The following is an 11469-nucleotide window of genomic DNA, read 5'->3' as shown; positions in this document are numbered from 1 at the left end:
GTTGTCTTTCTGTGTTTCAAGTTACGTCTTACACCTCTGCAATTCGTTTCGACAAGCAGAGAAAAAAAATGACGTCCAATAATGACACGATTTGATGACGTAATCTCACTAGATTATCAACACCGCATTATCTGGGGAGAACTCATTGAATGATCAGGGAAGGGAAAAAGTTAATCTACATTATGTTTGCTGCTTTTATTGATCAACAAATTCTTAGATGGAGGATAATTAACATTATCATTGTGAATTAATTACCAAGTTAGTGACGCATCCCGCTTATCATCAGATTCTGCGAATTTTCTGCCGTTAGTGCTGGTCTGCTCTTAACGACGTCACACACCCTCCCCGAGATCCGTTAGACATGTACGTCATTATACAAATACGTCATATACCAAAACTTTAAGAAAAACGTCACACATAAATTGTGTCACACAAACCATTCTTACACAACCATGGCACGCCTCTGGCCCTACGACCAGCTACAAAGAGAAACATGCATGATAAAAAGCCTGTGCACAAACAACGGTACCACACCCGCCTCTAATAATACCAACGGACCAACTGCATGCGCCAACTTCGCCACGTACAGTACCAGTGATAATACGCAGAGCGCCTAAGTGTAAGTCTTCCAACATTTTACATTGGTACTGTGCGCAGTTGTCCCACATTAAATCAGCATAGTGAAAGATTGGGATGATGAAGGATCTGTACATCGTTTCCAGAGCCCCCCTGGTGAGCTTGTATTTAAAAGAACGAAGACAGTTGATCAGTAACCCAGCCTTACTAACGATACTATCTATGTGGTCACCCCACCTACAATTACTTTGCAGAATGACCCCTAGGTGCTTGTGTTGATTGTGTTGTGGTAAGTTGACACTTCCAAAAGTTAGGTCGTAACATTCTACGTTTCCCCGGAATATATTTAGTAGTTCTGTTTTAGATTAATTAAATTTGACTTTCCATGTATTTGCCCAAACATCTATTCTATTTAAGTCAGCTTGCAGGGTTTCTTTTCTCGTGACAGGGCTTCTCATTGCAAGAGACAGCCTTGTTGTCGCGAATGTGCAGTCACACTAGATTCAATGTTGATCATCTCTTATTTGTGCCCTACCGACGGAATGTATGTATAATAGTCAGTACTGCCCGACTGGGACCACCAGAATAGCAGAGGAGGCAGTAGCTACCCCGACTATTAAAAAATTTTTTTTTTTAAAAAGGGGGGGGGGGGGGAGTGTTTTGCCCAAATTACATCCCCCACTCTCTCGACCAAGAGGGCTTTAGGACAGTCGGCGCTGGTTGCGGTAACATTGACATCAATTGAACGATACCTGTTCCCTACCATATATGTTCACCAGGAAGCTGGCTGTGACGAAAGCAGCACTTTCTTGACAGAAAGGGGCCGTGATGAGGACGTCTCCATCAGAATGGAACCCTTGGTCCTCCGACGACACCTACACACCCAGGCCACAATCGACGAGATCTACACGGACCAATCGGAGACCCGATCGTCGTGTGACGTCATTAGGAACACGTGCCACTTCTCTACAGAGAGACCGCTGCTGCAGCGTGCTTTGAACTTCCTTCCATTTGTCCGGTGAGCATCTTCTGTGTCTGGGTGGTGGAATAGTATTGGATAGATCTATGATGGTGGTCGTGTCATACAGGACTTTGTGGGTCTCCCATCTGCCTGCCCCCTTCCTTCCTTCCATTCTTTCTTCTTTTTTGAACACACACACACACACACACACACACACACACATTCACACACACACACACACACACACGCACACACACACATCACACACACACACACACACTCTCTCTCTCTCTCTCTCTCACTCACTCACACACTCACACACACACTCTCTCTTTCTCTCTCTCACACACACACACACTCTCTCTCTCTCTCTCTCTCTCTCTCTCTCTCTCTCTTTCACACACACACACACAGCAGCAGCAGCAGCAAAAACAACAACAACAACAACACAAAAAATTACAAACAACAATAACAACAACACAAAAAGAGTACAACAACGACAACAACACACAAAATGAGTACAACCCAGAAAAATTTCCAGCCAGCAGACACGTTTTCCAAACACAACAGACTGACGATAGTGGGGAGAACCAACTGTTTCGCCAGGGTTCTCAAGAAGTACAAGTGGCGGACGTGGTTGATGACCGACGTCATCAGCGGGCTGTCCGTGGGCCTTCTGCACACACCCCAGGGCCTGGGGGCGGGGTACCTGTCCTCCCTGGGCCCTGTGTACGGCCTGTACACCACCTTCTGTCCCATCCTGGTCTACATGCTGTTCGGCACGTCCCCCCACATCTCCATGGGAAGCAACGCCCTCATCGCTCTGCTGACGGCCAACCTGGTCATTCGGGAAGCTGACAGCTTCCGGTCAGCCCTGGGGACCAACGCCACCTGGTCGTCCGAGGAGGAGCTGCAGTACAAGGTGGGGGGTCCGTTGTCATGGTGACTGACTGACTGCAGTGTGAGGTGTTGCCATGGTGACTGGCTGTAGAGTGAGGTGTTGTCATGGTGACTGACTGCAGTGTGAGGTGTTGCCATGGTGACTGACTGCAGTGTGAGGTGTTGTCATGGTGACTGGCTGCAGTGTGAGGTGTTGCCATGGTGACTGACTGCAGTGTGAGGTGTTGCCATGGTGACTGGCTGCAGTGTGAGGTGTTGTCATGGTGACTGGCTGCAGTGTGAGGTGTTGCCATGGTGACTGGCTGCAGTGTGAGGTGTTGTCATGGTGACTGACTGCAGTGTGAGGTGTTGTCATGGTGACTGACTGACTGCAGTGTGAGGTGTTGCCATGGTGACTGACTGACTGCAGTGTGAGGTGTTGCCATGGTGACTGGCTGCAGTGTGAGGTGTTGTCATGGTGACTGACTGACTGCAGTGTGAGGTGTTGCCATGGTGACTGGCTGCAGTGTGAGGTGTTGTCATGGTGACTGACTGCAGTGTGAGGTGTTGCCATGGTGACTGACTGCAGTGTGAGGTGTTGTCATGGTGACTGACTGACTGCAGTGTGAGGTGTTGTCATGGTGACTGGCTGCAGTGTGAGGTGTTGCCATGGTGACTGGCTGCAGTGTGAGGTGTTGCCATGGTGACTGGCTGCAGTGTGAGGTGTTGCCATGGTGACTGGCTGCAGTGTGAGGTGTTGTCATGGTGACTGGCTGCAGTGTGAGGTGTTGCCATGGTGACTGGCTGCAGTGTGAGGTGTTGTCATGGTGACTGCAGTATAAGGTGGGTCCGTTGTCATGGTGATTTACTGCATTGTAAGGTGGATGTGTTGTCATGGTGACTGCAATGCAAGTGGATGTATTGTCATAGTGACTGATGTATAAGGTGGGTGTGTTGTCATGGTGACTGCAGTGCAAGTGGATGTATTGTCATGGTGACTGCAGTATAAGGTGGATGTGTTGTCATGGTGACTGAAGTATAATGCGGATGTGTTGTCCTGGTGAATGTAGAATAAGGAAGGGGTGTTGTCATGGTGACTGTATCGTAAGGTGGATGTGTTGTCATGGTCACTGTAGTATAAAGTGGGTGCATGTCATTGTGACTGCAGTATAAGGTGGATGTATTGTGGAGGAAGTACAGTATAAAGTGGGTGTGTTGTTATTTTGAGGCGGAGCTGCAGTATATAAGGTGGGTTGAGCGAGGGTTAGATGATATGGATAAAACGCACTTACTTACCTATTTCCTGGGAAATACACAGTTTGCCTTGCCTTCTGCCTTTCTCCCCCTTTGTCCAGAATCCTGCCCCCCACCCCCTCCCCATTCCCCCCATCCCCCCAACCGGTCCCCCCTAAAGACAGAGGTGGCTATATCGGTGGGCAGGTGGGGATTGCCGCAGCGTCCTGTTTCCTGGGCGGAGTGATCCTGCTGGCTATGGGACTACTTCGTCTGGGTTTCATCACCAACTTCCTGTCCAAGTCCTTCATCGGAGGGTTTACTTTTTCTGCTGCTTTTCATCTTACCTTCAGGATGGTGAGTTTTTCAAAAGTCTCAGTTTAACAGTGACTTGATGTGAATGGCTGATTTTGTTTTCGATGGGATTACCAGATTCTGATATTCTTGAATCCGTGCAGCCATTCTCATTTCCGCAAGATCGGTACTTAGATAGTAGTCTTCAATTCAACGTCTTTCCATTTTAAGCCACATTAAACGAAAAACAAAAATGCAGATGAATCACTACACACCGTACTTTCACGCATTGAGATTATTCAGGAATCCGTGTGTGTGTGTGTGTGTGTGTGTGTGTGTGTGTGTGTGTGCACGCGCGCGCTCGAGAGTGTGTGTTTCACAGGTGGTAGAGATACTGAACATCAAAAAACAGAACCACAGCGGCGTGGGGAAGGTGGTGCTGACCTTCGCGGACATCCTGACCAATCTGACGGACACCAACGTTGCTGACGTGCTGATGGGGGTCAGCACCCTGGTCCTGCTGCTCGCCGTCAAGACGGTGATCCACAGGCGGTGCCAGCAGAAGCTGAAAGCCCCCATCCCTGTTGACCTCATCGTCATCATCATCGCCACCCTCATCTCCCACTTTGCTGAGCTTCATAACTTGGGGGTGGGTATTGTCGGGGACGTGCCTGCCGGTCTGCCGTCTCCCACCCTGCCAGACATGGGGAGTCTACCCCGGGTGGCTGTCGACGCTTTCATAACGGCCATTCTGATCTTCGCTCTGACCATCTCCCTGGGCAAGCTGACGGCTAAGCTGCACGACATCACCATTGACGACAACCAGGAGATGGTGGCTTACGGGCTGTGTCTGTTGGTCGGGGGGTTCTTCCAGAACTTTCCGTCCTGCACCGCCCCCCCTCGCACCATGATGCTCAGCTCCATGGGCTCCAAGAGCACGTTCAATGGCGTGACGTCAGCATTGTTCATTCTGCTCGTGCTGCTCGTGGTGGGGCAGCTCTTCGTGTCCTTGCCTATTGCTGCTCTGGCCGCCGTAGTCATAGTGGCCATGAAGGGCCTCCTGCTGCAGGTCAGTTTCAGAGTTTCACTTTCAGTTTCAGTTTCCCAAGAAGGCGTCACTGCGTTCGGACAAAATCCATGTTACACTGCAGGTCAACTCACTCGCTCTGCTTTCTTGGGTTTCGAACATGTAGGGGAACATAGGTTGTTTTTGTTAGTTTGTTTGTTGTTGTTTTTGGATAGTAAGTTTAGAAGTCCTCATTCGAACTTTGTTGGGTTTTTTTTTTTCCTATTTTCGATCATGCACAGAGACATCGGTTTTTTTTGGGTTTTTTTGTTTTTTTTTGTTTTTGTTTTTGTTCCTATTATGGACCATACACGGGAATGTTTTTTCTTTGTTTGTTTTTTTAAAGATAGTAAGTAGTTTAGAAACCCTTTTCGAACTTTGTATTTCTTTTTTCCTATTTTCAAACATACACGGGAACATTTTTTAAATGAGATTTTTTTTTTTTTAAGATAGTAAGGTTAGAAGCCCTTTTCGAACTTTGTTTTTCTGGTTCCTATTTTCGAGCATGCACGGGAACCTTTTTTTTTTTTTTTTTTTTTTTTTTTAGTAAGCTTAAAAGCCCTCCTTCGAACTTTGTTTTTCTTTTTCCTGTTTATTATATTCTGCTCATGAGTCATCGAGGCTTTGACTAATCTTTTCTGTTAGTTCTGTTGTTGTAGTTTTAGTTTGATTTGTTTCGAAGGGATCGAAAGTCTTCTCGCAATGTTTCTTTTTTATGTTTTATTTTCTGCTCATGAGCCATTGGGGCTTTGCCTTATCTTTTCGTTTAATTTTGTTGTTGATTTGTTTTGAAGGGTTAGGAAGTCTTCTTGCGTTGTGTCTGATAGCTGATTTCTTGGGCAGTGCTTTAGAAAGTATAAAGAATGAAAATAGAACGTAAGTAAATTACGTAACGATATGATTTCACCAAGAAGTCAACAAGCCAGTAACCACCCCCCCCCCCCCCCCCCCCCACACACACACACACACGCCACATTAAAAAAACACACCAAAAAACACACATACACACTCAAACGCACAGACAGACACACACTCACACGCACATACGCATGCACACACGCACACACACGCACACACACACACACACACACCTCATATGCTGTTATAATTATGCTGGTGTTAACAATTGTCCATGTGTTTGTTTCATGTTTTAAAGCTATTTGAGCTCATTATATAGGGAGTTTGCATCATATCATTAATATTATTATTATCATCATCATCATTATTTATTATTCTTATTCTTATTATCATCATCATTATTATTATTATGATTATTATTATTATTATTCTTGTTGTTGTTTGTTGATGGAGGAAGTGATAGCCAGTGTCCCCGATTATGCTTTAACTCACTCAGTACGGCCAGTCCTCTCTTCTCCTCTACACAGACCCCTCGGCTGTCCAGTGGGTGTCTGAATGACCCAACCTTTAGCTTCCGTCGTCAGAATTGTGGTATTCTTTGTCAACATTCAAGTCTTCAGTATAAGAGCCTTCCGCTTGCAATATTTTGATGATGGTAATTGGGGTGAAACGCTGTTAACGTCGTCTCTTTCGCCGTTCGTATGGAAAGAGTTAAAACCAGAATGTGTAAGTGTGACAAATGTTATGGATATTCCTTCACGAAGGAGGAGACTAGTAGAGTGGTTAAAACGCTTATCTGTCAATACAGTGTTCGTGTGGGTCTGGGTTCGAATTCCGGTCTCGCCTTTTCTCGCAAGTTTGATATGGAAAAATCGAGTTCATTGGATGAGATGATAAACTGAGGTCTTGTGTGCAGAATGCATTTGGCGCACAGAAAAAAAACAACAACCACAACCTATGGCAACAAAAGCATTGTCCTTTATCAGAAGCCTGTGGAATAAACCCACTTTCATAGGTACACAAATCTCTCTCTCTCTCTCTCTCTCTCTCTCTCTCTATATATATATATATATATATATATATATATATATATATGCATGCATGCATTTATGCCATCGACGCCTGACTAGTGTGTTGGGTTATGCTGCTGTCAGGCATGCACATAGCAGGTGTGGTTGTAGCGTATATAGATTTGCCCAAACGCAGCAACGCCTCCTTGAGAAACTGAAACAGAAACTGAAGCTGGAACTGTTGTAGATTCGGTCTCTGAAGACCCTGTGGCACGTCAACAAAGCAGACTTCTTCATCTGGGTCGTGACCGCTGCCGTCAGTGTCTTTGGTGACCTTGCCCTTGGACTGCTGGTGGGCGTGGTCTTCTCTATGGTGACGGTGATGGCGATTGGTCAGCTGGCCAGGGGCAGGCTACTGGGCAAGGCGGCCAGTGAGGACCTGGTGTTGTCACTGAGCCGGAAAGGGGTGTGTCCTGTGCCGGGGGTGAAGATCTTCAGGTCAGTTTTTACTGCTTCCTGTTGCTTGTTGGAGGGTTTCATGTGTGTGGGGACAGGGGTGGGCGGGAGGGCAGGGTGCAGTGGGGCGGGGCTTGGTATGTGGGTGTGCATGTACTCATGTGTATGTGTGTGTGAGCATGTGTGCGTGTGTGTGTGCATATGTATGTGTGTATGCGTATGTGTTCATATGTGTGTGTGCGTTTGTCTATTTGTCTGTTTGTACAGGTGTGTGCACGTGTGGGTCTGTTTCTCTGTGTACCTATGCGTATGTGTGCACTCATGAGAGAATGCGAATGCAAAAAATTTTATTCCGACTAGGCCAAGGCGCGCTTGCGAGAGAGAATGACAATGACAATAACATTGATTCTAATGTTCATTCAGCAATGAAGCTCTTCGGAAACGGGAACATTACAAACAATCGTTAGCACGAGAGAGAGAGACAGGTAAGTGTGCAGATGGAGACATGTAGTTGTTCTTTCTTTCCCTCTCGTTCTGTGTCCAGGTTTGACTCAGCGCTGTACTTCGCCACCCAGGAGCGCTTCAGGAGCCAGCTGTACAGCCTGGTTCTGGACCCTTCCTCCCTCGCTGCCTGCATCTCTCTCCGGGACTCCGCCACCGCCACGTCCACCGCCGCCGCCGACAAGCACCTGCCTCCGGACTCTACTGCCCCTGCCCATCCTCCATCCCTTCCGGATCCTCCCGGTGGTCCAGAACACCAACACCACCACCACCACCACCCAGCCTCCCCTGTCCCACACGGCAGGGGGGAGGAAGTGGTCAAGGACAAGGAAGATGTCAAGGAAAAGGAAGGGGTCAAGGAGAAGGTAGAGGTCAAGGACAATGAAGAGGTCAAAGAGAAAGATGAGGTCAGCGTGGAGGAATTGAACAGGAAGGAAGAGGTAAACGGGATGGAAAAGGTCAATGACAAGGGAGAGGTCACCTGGAAGGAAGAGGTCAACAGAAAAGAAAGGGTCAAGGACAAGGAAGGGGTCAAGGTCATGGAAGAGGCAGGGCCACCCACACCTCATCACGTGATCGTGGACTGCTCGGCCATGACGTACATCGACGTGGCGGGCGTGGACATGCTGACGTTGGTCGTGACGCAGTTCTCGCGCGTGGGCGTTGACGTCATGCTGACGGACGTGCCCGGGCCCACGCTGGGCACCCTTCAGCGGGCAGGCTTCCTGGAGAAGGTGGGCAAGGACAAGGTCTTTTTCTCCGTCATGGATGCCCTGCAGAGGGTGCAACGGAGTTAGGTGGGGGCCGAAGGAGGGGCGGGGTGTTGGGGGTTGGGGGGCAGGGTGAGGGTGAAGGTGAAGGATGGAAGGGCAGGGGAGAGGGGAGATAATAAGAAATGTTGAAAGTTTCAAACCTCTTTTTCAAACTGGGTGATTTCTTCTTCTTCTTCCTTTATCTGTGATGAAATGATTCTTCTTCTTCTTCTTCTTCTTGTTCGTCGTCGTCATCATCATCATCATCATCATCATTATCATCATCTTCTCCTTCTTCTTCTTCCTTTATCTGTGATGAAATGATTCTTCTTCTTCGTCGTCGTCGTCATCATCATCATCATCGTCATCATTATCATCATCTTCTTCTTCTTCTTCTTCTTCTTCCTTTATCTGTGATGAAATGATTCTTATTGTTCTTGTTCGTCGTCATCATCATCATCTTCTTCTTCTTCTTCCTTTTATCTGTGATGAATTGATCCTTCTTGTCCTTGTTCGTCGTCATCATCATCATCATCATCTTCTTCTTCTTCTTCTTCCTTTATCTGTAATGAATTGATTCTTCTTGTTCTTCTTCGTCACCGTCATCATCATCATATCTTCTTCTTCTTTTATCTGTGATGAATTGATTCTTCTTGTTCTTGTTCGTCGTCGTCATCATCATCATCATCTTCTTCTTCTTCCTTAATCTGTGATGAATTGATTCTTCTTGTTCTTCTTCGTCACCGTCATCATCATCATATCTTCTTCTTCTTTTATCTGTGATGAAATTTTTGTTGTTCTTGTTCCTCATTTTACTTTAATGAAATTCTTCTTCTTCTTCTTCGTTTATCTGTGATAAAATTCATCATCATCTTTTTCTGCTTCTTCTTCTTCCTTCATCTGTGATAAAATTTGTCTCCTTCTTCATTAACTTTGAAGAGTCACTGAAGTGTCAATGGAATTGGACAGGCCATATCTTGTGTGTGCACATACACGCGCATGTCTGTGAACGCGCAATAAAGAGAGAGAGAGAGAGAGCGAGTATGTATGTGTGTGTTCTGTGTGGGGTGTGTGCATGCGTGTGTGCCTCTATCTCTCCCTCTCCCTCTCTCTCTCTCTCTCACTCTTTCTCACACACACACACACACACACTCTCTCTCTCTCTCTCTCTTTCACTCTCTCTCTCTCTCATACACATACACTCTCTCTCACTCTCTCTCTCTCTCTCTCTCGCTCACACACTCACACACACACACACACACACTCACTCTCTCTCTCACACACACACACTTTCTCTCTCTCTCACATACACACACACATTCTCTCTCTCACACACACATACACACACACACACTCTCTCTCTCTCACACACACACACACACACATGCACAATATCTCTCTCTCTCTCTCACTGTCTCTCTCTCTCTCTCACACACACACACTCTCTCACTCTCTCTCTCTCTCACACACACACACACACACTTCTCTCTCTCTCTCTCTCCCTCTCTCTCTCACACATACACACACACACTTTCTCTCTCTCATACACACACACACACACTCTCTCTCTCTCTCACACACTCTCTCTCTCTCTCTCTCTCTCTCTCTCTCTTCCTCACTCTGTCTTCCTCACTCTTTGCACACAGGGAATTGAGGAATGAGGATGACCAATTTAGTGACAGGCGATATCAGGAGAAGGTGAAACGGGACGACCGCCCCCGCCTCCCACCCCTCACCACCACCACCCCACACCCGTCTCTCTCACTTCCACTCCCCTCTCTATCCCTCCCATCCCGCTCTCCCCCCACACCCGCCCCCTCTCCTCACACACACACTATCTCCCCACCACCCCCCCATCTCGCAATGAACAAATTTCCACCCTCGAAACTGGTCAAGTAGTTCATACGTTTACATGCACGCATACAGGTGCGTGTTTTGCAATTTTTGTCTGGTCGACCACTAGGATGCTGATCTGGTCAGTTAAAAATCAGCTACCGATACAATGTTGCTTGGATTTATTGTGACTCTACAGACAGGCCAGGCAACATGGATTTGTTGTGACTCTACATACAGGCCAGGCAACATGGATTTGTTGTGACTCTACATACAGGCCAGGCAACATAGATTTATTGTGAACCTTCAGACAGGCCAGGCAACATGGATTTGTTGTAACTCTACAGACAGGCCTGGCAACATGGATTTGTTGTGAACCTTTTCAAAGGTAGTCGAACAAAGGTCGGGTTTTGGCCGACCACCGACGTCCATTATTCTGTAATGCAGTGATCTAAATCAGATTCAGGAGTTCTGTTTGTCATTATGCATTTCAAAACGTAGAGGAGAAAAGAAAAAAAACACTTAGCCATCTCAGCAATAACGACGACGGCGACGACAGACGATTAGAGTAATACACTGTCCCCAATTCTTTAGATTTAGATTCATCAGTCGGCGCATTAAAGAAATGAAATCAAGCGCCCAAAAACACAAAGCGAAAGTGGCGACGTCATACAGTCATGTATCACATTGCTTCTTGCTGTCTCGAACAACAGCAGTTTTGATATTGCCGAATGATTGGTGAAGAAAATGGATTTAAAAAAAAGGGGTGGGTGGGATTGATTTATCTCTGTCGCTTAAGCATGCGCGCGTGTAAGTGAACGCACGCGTGTGTCTGTGTGCGTAGAAATGTGTGTGTGTGTTTATATGTGTGTGCGAGTGCGTGTGCGTCTGTGATGGTACTTTCAAATCTTTCATTGTCCCCTGCTATGCATCTGCAGTGAAACAGACAAACCATGAAATCACACCTCTCAACCTCCCCACCCTTGCTCCCCACACCAAAAAAGGCTTCACCTGGCAAAAAGAAAGAAGAAAAAAAAAAGTAATTAACCA

At 46.8% G+C, this 11469-nt stretch overlaps 1 protein-coding gene across 1 annotated transcript in view; it reads left to right on the top strand.

Moving 5' to 3' along the window:
• The window catches only part of LOC143286708 (prestin-like), a 13263-nt gene extending 3676 nt beyond the window's left edge, over positions 1-9587 (top strand). The window contains exons 2-7 of the mRNA XM_076594393.1: positions 1356-1594; positions 2144-2459; positions 3857-4006; positions 4326-5012; positions 7125-7375; positions 7878-9587. Of these exons, the coding sequence (XP_076450508.1) occupies positions 1356-1594; positions 2144-2459; positions 3857-4006; positions 4326-5012; positions 7125-7375; positions 7878-8631 (2397 nt within the window). The 3' untranslated portion in view covers positions 8632-9587. The remainder of the gene's footprint in view (positions 1-1355; positions 1595-2143; positions 2460-3856; positions 4007-4325; positions 5013-7124; positions 7376-7877) is intronic.
• Positions 9588-11469: the final 1882 nt, after the last annotated feature.

Source organism: Babylonia areolata, chromosome 10 (assembly GCF_041734735.1).
Source record: "Babylonia areolata isolate BAREFJ2019XMU chromosome 10, ASM4173473v1, whole genome shotgun sequence".
NCBI classification, from domain to species: Eukaryota; Metazoa; Mollusca; class Gastropoda; order Neogastropoda; family Buccinidae; genus Babylonia; species Babylonia areolata.
The sequence above is the reverse complement of the archived record's forward strand: the minus strand, read 5'-3'. Positions and strand labels throughout refer to the sequence as shown.